Here is a 16,967-nt window from a genome sequence, read left to right as displayed (position 1 = left end):
AACTCCGAAGAAAATTCTAAACGGAAAGTCCGAAAGGGGTCTAAAAATCAATTTAGCTCAAAAACATCAAACGAATGAATAACAACTGTCATATTTCTGACTTGGTACAGGGATTTTTTTTATGTAAACAATGAAGGATTGAATCTGGTTTTATATATTTGTATTGATAACTGATACTTCATTTTTTGATACCGGTGATTAAAAAGTTTTAAATTTGCCGCGGATTTTTTTTACGGAGTTATGTCCCATACCAACTTCCTACACACCTGCGCATAGACCATAGCAACTATAACAACTTATTTTGCCTGCTTTACATTTATTTAAATTTCATAAACATCACATTCTTGGTAAGTTAACGGTTTATTATTGATTTAACATTAATGCATCAATATATTTATTTTGCAGACAAGATCATTTAGTTAAAAATTTGATAATTTGTACGACAGATCCATAATAAAATAGCGATTTAGGAAGCTTGTGTGTCGTGGATTATAAAAAAAAAATGCATTCATGATCCATGTCTTGGAACTCAGACTGTGAAACAATAACCTAGCAAACTAATAACTAACATGCCATATAGATCGAAAGATTCATCATGTTCATTGAGCATAAAGTCTGAAAAATAATTGCAGGTCCTAAAAAATCTACACATCAGTCACATATGAGATTCATGACCTTGTGTCAATGGCCTTCTTTTATTTAGAGTTAAGTTTCATTCTTGGTTATGGTTAGTGTTAGGTTTAGGTATGGGTTAGGGTAAGGTTTGGGGTAAGGAATAGTTTATTATAGCTCTTTATGGGTTGGGACCCCTAAAGTAAAAGAAGGCTGTGTCGACTTGTGTCTAAACTTGTGAAAGCAGCCTTTAAGTTCATTTATTTGTGGTTAGGGTTTTTTCTTTGTTGGTGTTAATTATATAAGTTGAGAGTTTAATAATTCTTATGTTTGGGTACGGTATTGGTTAAGGTTTAAACTGACAGAACTGCCGTAATTTCTAATTGACAAGTTGCAAAACCAATCAATTATTCTTTTATGTCAGTTAAAATCTCATTAGAGCTTATTTTGTCTATGTTTGTATACCTAAAATTACCTTGTCGACTCTAAAGAAAGCTTGTTTATTATTTATTTATTATTAAATTGTGTAACTGCCTGTAAATAACATAAACTTTCATTCTTAACTTTTAAAAGACTCCTATGTTTACCCTGATCAATGCTTTACATGTAAACAAGCTTTGTCTTTCTTTATAACCCTCTTGCTGACGGAGGACTATACATGTATATATCCTTACTGGCTCTGCAGAAAGGATGCATATGTCCATACATTTTGTATGTTTAATTATGCAAACTTTGAATCAGTGCTCAGTATCTCTGTTACATGTAAATAGAATACTTTGATTTAACCAATCTGAACCCAAATCATTTACAAACAAGTCTGAAGTAAGAATTGAGAATGGAAATGGGGAATATGTCAGAGAAACAACAACCAGTTCAAAGGCAAAGAGCAGAAACAGCCGATGGCCAATATTCCAACAGTTTAACTATGTTTATAAATGAATATTTACAAACTACTTACTAGTCAGATTAAAACTTAACAAGTCTGAGGTATTGGACTGCTAGTTAATGGCAAGGACTGATAAACAATGTAATAGTTTTCTTCAATGGTTCCCATATGTAGCGTCACTAGGGGTGCCATGATTGTCAAACAGTTGTATATTTTCAGCAAAATGCAACCATATAAAAAAAATTAAATGTAGCAGCAACAAGGGAGTCATGATCTAGATCTTTCTGTCCTTTCACTTCAAATAGTCTTGACCCTAAATGTATATAGATAGATTATGGTAATAATAAAAAATATTGCCATGATTGTGTTGATGTACATGTACATTGTGTAACTTATATCTATTTTTAGGAAAAACTTTCATAAAACATCACAATGGGACAGGCTCTGGGCAGAGCAGCACAGTGGACCTCAGCCAAAGGAGGGTCTGGTGGGAAATTAGAATACACAAAAATAAATGAGGAACTTCTAAACAGTATCATAGCTTTCGTAGATGGATTCAGCGCTAAGTATCCAGAAGAATCCAAACTTGTGTTTAAAAAACCCTTAACATGGCAGTCATCTTTAAAACCAAATATGATAAAAGGCCCAGGAATGACAGACAGGTATAGTTGTATACAAATAAAAATAACATAATGGGTTGTTAAAAAACTGTTGTACAAGAAATACACAAAAAGCTAGACTAACAATGAATAAGAAATTTTGCAGAGCTTTGAAAACTTAAGTGAACTATTTAGTATTCTTTTGATGGATAGAAATAAACAACACTTATTAAAAGCCTGTTCCAAATACATGTAGACCATGTATATATTCAATTTGAAAGTACAGACCTTTTTTATTCACTGGAATGACTGAATGACTGTCTAGTTTTAATTCTGGTTTATTTCAATAACTTTATTTTTTTCACTAAAGTATACTTGAATGAACATGTACAGTGTAAGAGACCACATATTAAAAGTGATTAAGATTTCAGTGGCTCTAATCATCTGTTTTAGCAATCTTTCAAAGTATGTAACGAAAGTTAGTTTAAAGATGTTGGCTACAAAGGGGACAGCTCCGTCAATATAGAAATATGTTAAAAACAATACCTAAAATTCAAAGTTTTTTTTCATATTAGTTAAATAATTTAAGACATACATTTTATGGGTCTTTTTGTACTGTTTGTGTTTCTAAATGTCAAAGTAGTAAAATTCCAAAAATATTGAACTCTGAAGAAAATTCAAAACAGAAAGTCCCTAATTAAATGGCAAAATCAAAAGCTCAAACACATCAAATGAATGGAAAACAACTGTCATATTCCTGACTTAATCAGTATTGGCATTTTCATTTCAATGTAGAAAATTTTGGATAAAACCTGGTTTATAGCTTAGATTATAACCTTAAATTTATTCTATAATTTCAGAGGAGAAGATCTTGTATCAGAAGAAACTGCAGGAAAAGATCAGCCTTTATTTTGCCTACAGAAACACGATCAAATGACATACAATGTAAGTGTCATGACAATGCACCACGCAGAGGAAGTAATGAGAGCTGCCGGAGATAAGAAAATGCATGAAGTTAGAGCTTGTTTAGAAGGTATGGTATTTAGGCACTTTATGCAAAAATTTAACATACATTTAAATATCCATAATATGATTAAATATATTTGGAGATGTGGTACAGTTGCACTTAAAAAGATTTTCCACCATATGGTAAGGGTTTAACTTGTCAAAGTATGACCTTCAACCATGAGCAAAATCCATACTGTCATAGTAATTTAAGATTATGAAGTAGGAAACCAAACTGAAAGCATTCTGTATAAAAATAAGGAGATGTGGTATGATTGCAAATAAATGAAACTCTCAGTCATAATTTAACCATTCCTTGCTCTCATCTTTTTTATGGTAAGATTGAAATTAAAGAATTTAGTTTACATTTAACATACATATATGTATGATTCCTCACTAAACTTTGTAAAGAAAGAACTGATGTTAATCTTCTTAATAATTTGTTTAAATACTAATTTATTTCTTTTCAGCCAACAGAGATCCAGTTGCAAACATGCTTGGTGACAGATTTGCCACAGTTGAAGGAGATGACAACTCTATTTTCCGTTACATGGAAGAAATTGCCAAAGAGCAGGAAATGTTAGCCAAACAAAGTGCTGAAGAAAGAAACGAAGACAGACAAGCAGAAATTGAAGAAATGAAAAGTATATTGAAATTGAGACTATGTCTTCAGCGACTAGATCAACAGCTCATGGACCAGAGCATTACTATTATTTCAAAGTAAGTTCTGAAATAAAAACAAAATATTAGTTCTTCATGATATGGCATAATAATTAAATAATAGACACTGTATTGAACATGAATAGTTTTTTTTCTCCACAAAAATTGCTGGCATTCGATTTTGAAAACAACTGTTCCACTGAAAATTGAAAGAGGGTCTGGATGGGGGGTCTGTTATTCTGTAAAAATTTAATTTTCACCCCTTTTTTCTCTAATCATTAAAAAATTAACCACTTTTTTCTCTAATCTTCAAAAAATTAACCTTTTTTTTCTCTAATCTTCAAAAAATTAACCCCTTTTTTCTCTAATCTTCATTTTTTAAGGGCATTATTCTTTAATCATTTAACCCCATCCTAACCAGGGATGGGGTCGATTACTTTAAAATGTAATCGATTAAATTACAATTACTTTGCTAATAAAATGTAATCGATTACATTACAATTACACCCTTTTTCATATGTAATCGATTACATAAGATTACTTTTCTTTAAAGTAATCATGATTACTTTAGATTACTTATGATTACATTGTATATTGCAATATCAAAGTTTTTTTTATAATTTTTTTATCCTCACAAAAAAGCTAATTTTGGTGATTTTTTTTAAAGCCTTAAATTATTCATCTTAATTAAAAGAGTTTATAGACAAGTACGTATACAGTGTAACATGTGTAATTTGATAAAATAGCTATTACAGACAAGTGCATGTCCTTTCTCTAAAGATATAAGTTAACTTTATTTTTTTTCTACAAATTTTAACCAACTGCCTAATTAACCTAAAACCTGAACAAATAAGGAAAAATTAATTAAGTATAGTTTTATTGTCTGTTGGGACATAATTGACACATCAATTAATGTTTTTACAGGTGTTAATCACCACTTCCATTTTTTTTAACACACAATAGGTGAGCTTGGGTATTAAAATTTTATTGTCTTAATAACAATATCAATAAAGTTAAAAGTGGTTGATTGTCATTCTTTTGTTTGAAATTTTTTAATACCTTATCTAATTAATAATTATTGTCAGGTGAAAACACAAAACAGCTTTGTAACTCAGGAAAGTATATACATATAGGATTCCTAACCCTCATGAAAACATCAGCCTCTGTAAATATGTCATTGAGACCGTATTTCACATTTTACAGTGCACACAAGGTGATCATTGCAGGGGAAAATTACTCATGCTGGTGTTGACAGAATCACTTTAAAATAGGTGGATATCATATTAAGTGAAAGAACTTTAATTTAAACCATACAATCAAATAAGTATTCCACAAGGAATTGTCTTCCATGATTCTCATATATGCATCTAACCTCAAAATTATTTTCAAACCCTACTTTGCTTTAAATTTGATCATCATAAGTAGCTTAGATTCACTACTTCAAATGACTGTCAAAAATATCCATGTAAGAACATTGCTCCACGATCACCAGAACTAGCTTAGATTCACTACTTCAAATAACTGTCAAAAATATCCATGTAAAAACATATCTCCACGATCACCAGCATTAACTGTACCTCTTTATGTTTTCAGAGAAGTCAGACTTACACCAGTAACTGTGGATGGAGAAGTTAGCATCTTGAAAGAACTTTGTGGACACGAGGATGACAACACAGTTTTGGAAAAATTAGATTACTGGGGTAATTATAAAAAAAATAATTGAAAAAAAAGCTTTGTTCACAACAAAATCAGTTTTCTATTCTATTCAAATCCTCATTTTAATCTTTAGCTAAAAATTATTCCTATAGTGTTGATTCGAACATCTGTATAGCTACACATTTCTAAACTTATATTATACTTGTTATAGTCAATACCCTAATGTTATGCCATGTGTATGGCCTATATCTTATAATGCTGGATCTATTAAAGATTGTGCAATCATATCCTTGCTTCATTCATTATTCCCTTAGGCCGAGAAAAAAAAGATCGATGTTTCCGGTAACCCGACCGACCCTGTTTTTTAGCCCCTGACCCTAACTTTTTTATTGGATCTTCAAAAAAAAAAAAAAAAATTGTATCAACCGACCCCGTTTTTGACACAGGCTTCTGATAGATGACATAATATTTTTTCTCTCTTGCTTCTACTTGCATAGAAAGCCAGTAAAACATTTTATTAATGTCAAAAGGTATTCCAAATAGGTTAAAAAAAAAAAAAAAAGAATTCCGACCTACCGACCCTATTTTTCAAAATGATGTTACCGGAAACACATATCTTTTTTTTTAGGCCTTATTAAAATAACTTGAACAATGCATAGCACAGATCAGTGAAATGTCCGTTTAGGTTAAATTTCACTGTAAAATGTCAACTTTGAAAATAAGATAGACAGGAATATTTTTAAGATAAATGTATGCCTTTTTTTTTTTGGCAAAATGCATTTTACTTGGCAACTTTTGCATAATCAAATTTTTTCATTCACAGGTGATAACTATGTTTTCAAGAACGGCTGTAGAGCTCAACCAAAAAGACAACTCCATGGAGATATTTGTTACTTAGAAGTTAAACCTCATGATGGACAAAACTTCTATGTTACTGCCAACACAAGTGGTTACTACTGCAATAAGGTAACTACAGCTTCCTCCACCAATAAAAAATGACCGCCACTTAATAGCCCAAATGTGGTGCTTAAAAGTGGCTTTAAAATACCAACATTCAATCAATCATTCTGCAAATAAGGTAAAATTTCATACTATTTAAAGAACACTGTGATTCAAACAAAACTCACTCTTGTTTTTTATTACTTGAGTGTGGGTGTAATAAAAAAGAAAGGATATCCATCTATGACACACAATCTGTATACTGTATATATTCACAGCAAAAAAAACACAAAAAAGCAAAAGAAATGTCAGAGCTTTTATTGCTGTTCTTCATCTCAAAGTCACAGTCAGGCTTTTAACACAGACAAGAAAAAACTCAACATTAACAACACCTGAATTTTTGTGTTGAAACTTATTTATATAAATACACATGGACAAGTTTCTATGTTGCTGTCTAATCCAGTTTAACTTTCTTCATATTAGATGATTTTTTTTAAAAGATCAAATCAAAGACTTGAAAAAAAGCATGAAAGTGAAACCTGGCAAACAGATATGGCTGTTGAAATCCACCAAAATTAACCTCTTCACAGTACTAAATTGAACACTGAACAAGATGATGGATGTCATCTTCCTTGACAATTCCAACACACATTTTATCATTCCAAATCCTTTTTTAATATGCATTTTGTTTTCTTTATAGGGTCCAGATAACCAAGGAGATATGGATTATGAAAAAGAAGGAGATTCATACAGAGAACTTGTTACCATGTTGAAAGAGAAAAGTCCAAAGTTTGCTGAAATGATTGATAAACAAGTGAGTTATCTCCCATTGAATTTATATTTATCTCCCTTTAATTGATTTTAACATAGTGTAGACATGCCATCCAATGTTTGGTTGAATGTATGTTAGAGTTGAAAACAAATTATCCTAGAAATTTTGACAAATTCACACATTAGATGGTAGATGGTCATTAATTAATAACAAGCTATTACATTTACATTCAAATAAAAATTAAACTGGTGTTTAACGGTAGCTAGAAAACAAAACCAACAAACTTTGTTTTTTTAATTTTTTCATTCATTAAACTGACATACATGAAATATGTTTCACAACCCAATGTCTAACATAGATCTTGCTTTCATTTTATTAGAATAATCCTTTCATAGAGAGGGATAACAAATACTGAACAGTTTATACGATTTTTTAAAAATCAACAATTTATAATTCTAAAGTTATAAAAACTCAACACTATTTCACCATCTCTACTTATTACATTAAGTTAAAAATAAAACTACTTGATAAATTTCATCATTTTTTTTCTAAAGGATTTTGCATTAAAACAACATGACATAAAAAAAAAAATCAACAATTTATAAATTTAAAGTTATCATAAAACTTTGACACTGCTTCGCCATCGCTTCTTGTTACATTAAATTAAAAATATAATTACTTGATAAATTTCATAATTATTTTTTTATTTCAGGATTTTGCATTAAAACAACACGACAAACATGACAAATACATGGATGTTAGAGTTGAACAGCAGGATGACGAGGATGCAAATGAAACATACAGATCTGAGGCACCAAGAGGGGGTCGCCAGAAAACAATGGATGACCAAGAAAAAGATAAACAAAAGTCAAAATCACAGAAAAAGAAGAAATTAGAACCATCATTGAAATGGAGAGCTCTTGGGATGGAGGAATACAGTGCAGAGAAAATGGATAGAGAGAAGAGAGTATTAAAGAAAAAGAAGACAACACAAAGGTAAGTCAATCAAAAATCAGATGAAATGAAAATAGAAAGACAAACTGCACTGAAGTTATGACTTTGGCCACATATCTTGGTTAGAAGTGTTCAGCTCTGATCTTCATTGGCCTGGATTACCAGTTTTCCTACAGTGGTTCTTAGACTCTAGGTACTCCATCCTCCTCTGCCAATAAAAACCATAGACAAAAATGGAATTTTCACCAACAAGCAATTAATCATTTAATCTTAAGACACTGATTCTACATCTTTCTGTACAATCAATAGAACTTATTCTCATAAAATTAGTCCATTATTCTCAGAATGTTTGTTATGATATGGAGTATTACTGTATACTGGGGATTCATATATTTTCCTGGTTGACAATTTTTGTGGTTATGCGAAAGTCTATATACGATCTTAAAGAAATTATTTTATTCGTAGAAGAGTGAAGTTCGTTGTTTACCTTTACCCACAAAATCCCCAAAAACAGATATAAAAGAGGGACGAAAGATACCAAAGGGACAGTCAAACTCATAAATCTTAAACAAACTGACAATGCCTTGGCTAAAAATGAAAAAGACAAACAGACAAACAATAGTACACATGACACAACATAGAAAACTAAAGAATAAACAACAGGAACCCCACCAAAAACTAGGGGTGATCTCAGGTGCTCCGGAAGGGTAAGTAGATCCTGCTCCACATGTGGCACCCATTGTGCCAATATAATTTATTTTAGAATTCCCTCTATGACTTTGTTATACTTAACAAAATGTTATTGTTCATTTTATTCCCTTCTGATTTTATTCCAGAATGAAATCCAAAACTCCAGTTGATAATGAGGACTCATTCAGTGAAAGTTCTACAGAGAGTGAGGAGGAGGAAGAGGCAGTAGAGAGAAGAAGTGAAACGAATGCTGATCTGCCATCAGAATACTGGCAAATACAGAAACTGGTTAAATATCTAAAGGTATTAAAAGAGTTTTTTTTAGAATTAAATAGATTTTTATCAAACTGTTTAAAATCTTTGAACACATTATACAAAAAGTCATATGGGTAGTTTTCCCTGGTGCAGAAGCTCACAGTTGTACCATAAGAGGCTGAAAGAAACACAAACAATTGCTGAAAAAAACTGGTCAATTAAGATTAGTGTCAAATGGTCATAGACATGACCAGGCTTTGAATACCACTAGTAAATACTGCCAAGCCATAGTTACAAATATGCTTATATGCTTTTGATCATGGCTAAATAAGATTAATGTTTAAATGGATCATTTAAGCTAAGTGGTTTTGTATAATACAAGTTCTCTTTATCTATTTGTATAGATGACATCCTCCTATCAGTAGAAGCACCACAGTTGGGATATGTGATCATTTACAAAAAGTGACTTAAATAAATAAGTCTTTATACATATTTCAAACATATAATGCAGAAACTTATTGTTTTATTTTAGGGAGGAAACCAAACAGCTACCATTATTGCCCTTTGTTCAATGAGAGATTTCAACCTGGCTCAGGAGACATGTCAGCTGGCTATCAGAGATGTTGGAGGTCTAGAGGTCCTTATCAACCTGTTGGATACAGAGGAAATCAAATGCAAGGTAGGTAACTCTTGACTGAAAGTGAAAAATAGTAAACTCGTCTTGAGTTTAAGGGACACAACTTTTGAAATATCTCTGTGCACAACTTTTGTGTGAACCATTTTCATATATTAATATATTTTAAGCTTTGAAGTGAAAAGATTAGTTTTTTTTTATTATTTCTATTGTCAATTACAAAGACATCAAATGATTATTAAGACCAAATTAAAAAAAATATTTGGTTAAGGACTTTCATACCGTGCATATTTTTTGTATAGGGTCTACAAAATATTTGGCAAGATAAAAGAGTATCTACTAATTTTTCACAAATGGAAACCCTTAAAACATATTCTTTTTTATTGTTGCCTCATGATATTATCTTTGTTTTAAAAGTAATCTGGACAAAAAGAACTTGACCTGATGAAAATTTATTTTAATGTATTACAGATTGGAGCTTTGAAAATCTTGAAAGAAATTTCACGCAATACCCAGATCAGAAGAGCTATTGCTGACTTGGGAGGTTTACAGACTATGGTGAAAATATTACGTGAGCATGACAAGGAACTCAAATGTTTAGCCGCAGAGACAATCGCCAATGTTGCTAAATTCAGAAGAGCTAGACGTACAGTTAGACAACACGGTGGGATTAAAAAATTGGTAAGTGGATTATACAAATTTTCTTCAGAATACAAAATTTTATTTACTTGAAAATTCATTTGTTTTCTCATATTGGACACTAAAGATTGTAACTGATGTATTCAAGTGTTATTTACAATAAACAAACCTTTTCTTCATTGAGAAAACTGGCATTCCAAGTCAAATAAGATCAAAATCACACTCTTTGCCACTACTGTGGGACTAGGGGTTTAACTCATAACCCCAAAGTTGACACTTTCATAAAGCTAAGTGAGTGACGATGATGTCTTTTACCTTTGCAAATTTTTTGGTAAAACTTAAGGACCACTGGCTAAAGTCAAATATTAAAATTGTATCATAATCTGATTAAAAAAAATTATAAAATACATTCATTTTTTTTTCTTATAGGCATCTATAAAGCTTAACAAGCATAAAATATTAAAATATTATTGCCAGAAAATTTTATAGAATTTTTCAAGCTATAATAACAACAAAATTTATGAATTTAATTTCAGGTTGGACTATTAGACTGTGGAAGTGTGAACGGACCAATGAATCCGGAGATTGAACGAGACGTAGAAGTAGCCCGCTGTGGTGCATTAGCTCTCTGGAGCTGTAGTAAGAGCAGGAAAAACAAAGAAGCCATGAGAAAAGCTGGAGCTATCCCACTGCTCGCTAAACTACTCAAATCTACACATGAAGAAATGTTGATTCCAGTAGTCGGAACATTGCAAGAATGTTCTTCTGAGGTACTTTCTTGATATGTTTAAAGTGTACGGTTTTAAGGGATATCATAAGGGGACTTGTTTTATTGATTTAATTATTTTTTTTGGAGAAGAATTTAGTGCACCATATATGGAGATGTGAAATGATTGCCAATCTGACAGCGTTCCATCAGTCCTAATGACTTGTATTTGAGCAAGGATATGTAACTTGACAGTCTTTAAAGATGAACAAAGCATAGTCAGTCAAGTACAAGAGGCCTTGGCATGTCACTTGATGTTATAAATTCAAATAAGAGAACTAAGTCTGATTTTTGTAGTAAAAAAGTAAAGACAGTAACAAAGCCAAAGGACATCTAGATATAAGTTTGGGACAAACACAAAAAGACTGCACAATTTAGGTTGAGGCAAATGAGTTGTCTGTCACTTTACCAATTGAGAACATTGAGAAAAAAAGGAAGAGATATAAAGAGTGAATTTATTTAAATATTCAAGCAGACTGATATTTTCCTTAAAAGCTATTTGTGTCTCTCTTCTTCAAGTTTTATAAACCTTGCTAAATATTTAATTTATTATTTCAGCAAAATTACAGACTAGCCATTAGAACAGAGGGCATGGTACAGGACCTTGTTAAAAATTTAAACAGTAGTACAGATGAATTACAGATGCATTGTGCTGCAGCTATCTTCAAGGTAATATTGTTTGTTAATGTACAGTGACAAATATTTCATGCATATTCTGAACAATCAAATGATATCTTTGAATGTTTCAAAGTAGAACTCAGATTATTCTTGTTTAACTTACAAAAATGAGTAAAGTTTGTTGTTTTGTACAATACTTTTCGGAATATGCCGCGTATCACCGGAATGCCATGAGATAACGTTAGGGAAAGGCATGTGATAACAATCAAAGCGTGTGATAAACTTTTCATATCAGCCCGTTAAGCACCAATGAAAAAAGTATGGAATTTACGTTAATTTAATGCTAATATCATACAGTAAAAATCATTTGTTATTTATTCTAAGTATATGATAAACTAAATTATCCAAGCTGTTATCATGCAGAATCCAATTAAGGTGGTACCCAACACTTTAACTAAAATTAATTTGGCTCGTTTAATTTTCTTAAAATTTTGACAAATTATTTACTTTGACCCTTTAACAAAAATTTCAAAATTTCAAAATTTGAACCAACCGTTTAATCAGAAAAATTACACTGGTTATGTAGCAGTTTGACAAACACTTATTTTGATCATCGAGAAGCTTAATATTCCCTCATGAACACAACGTCATTAAAACGTTCTGCTGATTTTACAGAGTTATCTCCCTGTAGTGTTAGGTACCACCTTAATTACTTTTTGTTCTGTTTTATGTTCTTGTTAAATTACTAAATGGAGATGCAAATTTAAATCTTAAAGAAAATGCATTAATAGTGAAAGATAATTAAACAGTTGAAGCAATTTTTTGTTGAAAGTATTTTCAATACACAGTTTTCATATTAATAAACTTGATAATACTTTTATTGCTGATGTTTTGAAGGGTGAGGTAGGATAATAAAAAGATTTTTTATTTTATTTGTTTAATTTTTATTCATTTCATCTTAATATCTTTTCCCAGTGTGCAGAAGAAAAAGAAACCAGAGATTTAGTTAGATTGTATGGTGGATTAGATCCTTTAGTGAAATTATTAGAAAAAACTGAAAATAAAGAACTTTTAGCAGCAGCTACAGGAGCTATCTGGAAGTGTGCTATAAGTCCAGAAAATGTTCAGAGATTTCAGGAGTTAAAAGCAGTTGACAGACTTGTAGCATTATTAAATAATCAACCTGAAGAGGTAAATTTACAGAAATTGAAATACTCATAAAATTGAGAATGAAAATGGGGAAATGTCTAAAGAGACAACCACCTGACCAAACAGTAGATAACAGCCAAAGGCCATACCCGTAGCCGGGGGGGGGGGGGTTCGGGGGGTTTGGACGAACCACCCCTTGAAAACAAATAATGACTGTTAAAGTCAACGTTCTGTTCGAATTGTGACTGTTAAAGTCGAGTTTTTGAGGCCAACGAACCCCCCTTTGGAAATTCCTGGCTACGGGCCTGCAAAGGCCAATGGGTCTTAAACATGTTTATAGAATCAGTTTATATATACCGGTAGATAACATATTCAGTTTAGTGTATTCTCGAAATTGAAAGAAACAGTTGAAAAATTACACTTCAACTAAGATCTGAAAAATATAATATATGAAAATAAAATTGTTGGGTCATAAAGCTTTGTTCTGAATATAATTAAAAGATATTTTGGACATTAATTTTGTAGTTGTCATTGGCAGTGTCTAAAATTTGCTGGCAAATGTTTTAGAGTCAACATAGAAAATAAGGGGCAGTATGACAAGATGCAAACATGTTTTTTTTCTTGTTTCATATTGTCTTTTATTGTTCCACCTATGATTGCAGGGGTCATTATGTTTGACCCAGATTTAGGTGTTTACAGAACATTCTTATTGTATATCAATTAAAAAATTAGCCTTAAACTTAAAATTGAATTATATTTTTGTTTGCAGGTATTAGTAAATGTTGTTGGAGCATTAGGTGAACTGGCCAAAGATCCACCCAACAGAGCACAGATAAGAAAAGCTGGAGGAATATCACCATTAGTTAATCTATTAACAGGAACAAACCAATCATTATTAGTCAATGTAACAACAGCAGTGGGGCAGTGTGCAGAAGAGCAAGATAACATGGCGTATGTCTATATTTTCCATAATTTTATTTTTAAGTGTTAGATATAAAAGAGAAGATGTGGTATGATTACCATTGAGACAACTCTTCATAAGAAACCAAATGACACAGAAATTTACGACTTCAGGTCACTTTAAGTTCTTAAGGTGGTACCTAACACTACAGGGAGATAAGTCTGTAAAGTCAGCTAAACATTTTAATTACGTTATGTTGTAAATGGAATATTAAGCCTCCCAATGATCAAAATTAGTGTTTGTCAAACTGCTATATAACCACTGTAATTTTTCTGATTAAACGGTTGGTTAAAATTTTTTGAATTCTTTATATTTTTGTTAAAGTGTCAAAGTGAAAACTGTGTCAAAATTTTCTGAAAATTAAACGAGCCAAATTAATTTTAGTGAAAGTGTTGGGTACCACCTTAAAAAATGAGTAAAGCCCATACTGCATACCTGATACCTGTTTTTGTGGATTCTTGGCTAAAGATATCAACAATGAATTTTAAAGTTCAATGTTATACAAATTTTCAATAGACTTGTATGAAGAAATTTGGCAAAACCTTGAAATCTTATATCAATGAAAATACATTGTTTTGAACTGCTTGAGGGGTCGACTCAGCATTTAGTGCTTCATTACTGACATGATTGATTATATACCTTTAACTCTCGGAAATATCTGTAGATAAATTAAGAAATTATTGTGGAACTTAGTTACAACTCCCTGCAGTTAAGTTACACCTTTGATGGATTTGGTTATTCTTCTGAGGTCCCTTTTGATCTGACTTCAAAACAGTTGACATTCAGATTTTTGGGTTTGAGAATTTCTATAAATTAATAATTAAGAGAAGCACTTATTTTTCAATGAATTTACTGATAAAATTTACTTTATTTCAGTATTATAGATAAATTAGATGGTGTGCGATTATTATGGTCCTTACTTAAAAACCAGAATCCAGAGGTCCAAGCCAGTGCTGCATGGGCTATCTGTCCTTGTATAGAAAATGCAAAGGTAAGTTCCAAGGAATAATATTTCAAAATTTATTTCAGATATCATTGCGTTAACTTGATTTATCTCCCTTTAAAGGTTATTTCCTGATTCAAGTTATTTCTACAAAGAGATGATCTTCCAGACTTTACTTCATCACTATTCTGAAATATAAGAGGATGTGGTTGAGGTTTACTGTGAAGAGTATAATGTTCCAAACATAAAAGATTGGGAAAACTAGGCAAAACAAGAATGTGTCCTCAGTACACGAATGCCCACTCGCACTATCATTTTCCATGTTCAGTGGACCGTGAAATTTGGGTAAAAACTCTAATTTGGCATTAAAATTAGAAAGATCATATCATAGGGAACATGTGTACTAAGTTTGAAGTCAATTGGACTTCAATTTCATCACTACCTTGACCAAAAACTTTAACCTGGAGCGGGACAGACGGACGGACGAACGGACGCACAGACCAGAAAACATAATGCCCCGCTACTATCGTAGGTGGGGCATAAAAAATGAAGAGTGAAGAATAATTGGTTTTTATATATAAAGAAGGGAGATAATTGGCTATAAAATCAAAGGTTACAAAAATGAGATACTGTTTCTAATTTTTCCATGTAGCAATATATCTACTTTCAAATTAAACTTCTTTGTTAATCTTTCTTTAATTTTTGTAAAACCTGTAAAAAATTGAGTCAAATTACATCATATTCAATCTATTTTGCAGGATGCCGGTGAAATGGTTCGATCATTTGTGGGTGGTTTAGAACTGATAGTTAGTTTATTAAAATCAGAACATAAAGAAGTATTAGCAAGTGTTTGTGCAGCTATAGCAAATATTGCCAAAGATGAAGAGAATTTAGCAGTTATAACAGATCATGGTGTGGTTCCAATGTTAGCAAGATTAACAAATACTGTAAGTTTTGTTTGAAGGGGGAATGTAGTAATTGAAAGTAATTACATCCCTTTACCAAATATTTAGTTAGATTTGACAAATAAGGTTTTCTATTTAAACCTTTTTGCATTTTAGGTATTGAACAAAGTTACATTAAAATTCCTCTCCTTTTTCACAAAAACATTTTTACATTTTTAATTTTTTTTTTTATAGATATTTAAGAATTTAAAACAAAATTGAAAGGTGATCATAAACCCATTTAATAGGAGAGTGCAATGACAATCAATTTTGTCCTTTCTCTATTTGTTTTTTAAATAATCAATTGATGTTATTATTATGTGGGCCATTACAGTTTGCATGGAGAGGTGTAAGAACAAATTCTGAGGTAAACGGTTGTTCAAAAAGTTTGAAGAGTTGCAATTCTTGTTAAACTATTATCTTTTAAAATATATGTACTATGTCCACATATCCATCATTTCAGAAATATTCTTTTTATAATTTATTCAACAATTTTTAAATGAGTTGTCTCCCATTTGAAACAAAATAATCTTGCTTTTACCATAAGCCATAAGAACAAAATTACTTAAAGTGGTACCTAACACTTCAGGGAGATAACTCTGTAAAGTTAGCTAAACGTTTTAATTAAGTTGTGTTGGAAAAGGAATATTAAGCTTCTCAATGATCAAAATTGGTGTTTGTCAAACTGCTATATAACCAGTGTAATTTTTCTGACAAAACGGTTGGTTCAAAATTTTTGAAATTTTTATATTTTAGTTAAAGGGTCAAAGTAAATAATTTGACAAAGTTTTATGAAAATTAAACGAGCCAAATTAATTTTCGTGAAAGTGTTGGGTACCACCTTAAATTGGAGGCAATTACACATTTAATTTAATGACTAAAAATGCCTCAACTAGAATTTAATGGAAAATGTTGTACGGCTTGCTGTTTATGGTAAATACAGCATTCCAAATTCAAGGCTATTTAGAATTGTTTGAAAAATTAAGTTAAACTGACGATAATGGAAATGTTTTGGACGTAATGACATATATTTTTGATTCATGTTAATTTTATCTTTTTAATTCAAGTTTTGAGTTCATTCATGTTTCATGTTATTAAAGAAAAATAAATTATATTTTGTTGCAAAAAGAAGAAAAAAGTGAAAATTCTTCGGTACCAAATAAACCTCAATATAGTTTAAATATACATACAAATTTTATGAAGAACATTTCTATCAATGCAGTTGTGAAGTCTGCAAATACCAAAGTCTCATATTTTCCATGCTTCAATTTAAATTTTGACAGTT

General features: G+C 31.1%; 1 protein-coding gene across 2 annotated transcripts in view; it reads left to right on the top strand.

The window, feature by feature from the left end:
• Window positions 1-246: 246 nt before the first annotated feature.
• LOC139503422 (outer dynein arm-docking complex subunit 2-like) overlaps window positions 247-16,967 on the top strand; it is a 30,142-nt gene continuing 13,421 nt past the window's right edge. Inside the window, exons 1-18 of one of the 2 annotated variants that reach the window (XM_071293201.1) lie at window positions 247-347; window positions 1,907-2,160; window positions 2,958-3,130; window positions 3,573-3,822; window positions 5,356-5,462; window positions 6,242-6,384; window positions 7,058-7,171; window positions 7,842-8,125; window positions 8,920-9,076; window positions 9,561-9,707; window positions 10,134-10,343; window positions 10,838-11,071; window positions 11,626-11,736; window positions 12,661-12,876; window positions 13,604-13,785; window positions 14,672-14,786; window positions 15,497-15,685; window positions 16,017-16,049. In XM_071293201.1, the coding sequence (XP_071149302.1) occupies window positions 1,931-2,160; window positions 2,958-3,130; window positions 3,573-3,822; window positions 5,356-5,462; window positions 6,242-6,384; window positions 7,058-7,171; window positions 7,842-8,125; window positions 8,920-9,076; window positions 9,561-9,707; window positions 10,134-10,343; window positions 10,838-11,071; window positions 11,626-11,736; window positions 12,661-12,876; window positions 13,604-13,785; window positions 14,672-14,786; window positions 15,497-15,685; window positions 16,017-16,049 (2,895 nt within the window). In that variant the 5' untranslated portion in view covers window positions 247-347; window positions 1,907-1,930. The remainder of the gene's footprint in view (window positions 348-1,906; window positions 2,161-2,957; window positions 3,131-3,572; window positions 3,823-5,355; window positions 5,463-6,241; window positions 6,385-7,057; window positions 7,172-7,841; window positions 8,126-8,919; window positions 9,077-9,560; window positions 9,708-10,133; window positions 10,344-10,837; window positions 11,072-11,625; window positions 11,737-12,660; window positions 12,877-13,603; window positions 13,786-14,671; window positions 14,787-15,496; window positions 15,686-16,016; window positions 16,050-16,967) is intronic. The other variant, XM_071293202.1, reaches the window with a different exon arrangement.

The sequence above is a fragment of the Mytilus edulis genome, chromosome 14 (assembly GCF_963676685.1).
Source record: "Mytilus edulis chromosome 14, xbMytEdul2.2, whole genome shotgun sequence".
NCBI lineage: Eukaryota > Metazoa > Mollusca > Bivalvia > Mytilida > Mytilidae > Mytilus > Mytilus edulis.
This window is presented reverse-complemented; position numbering and strand designations above follow the sequence as displayed.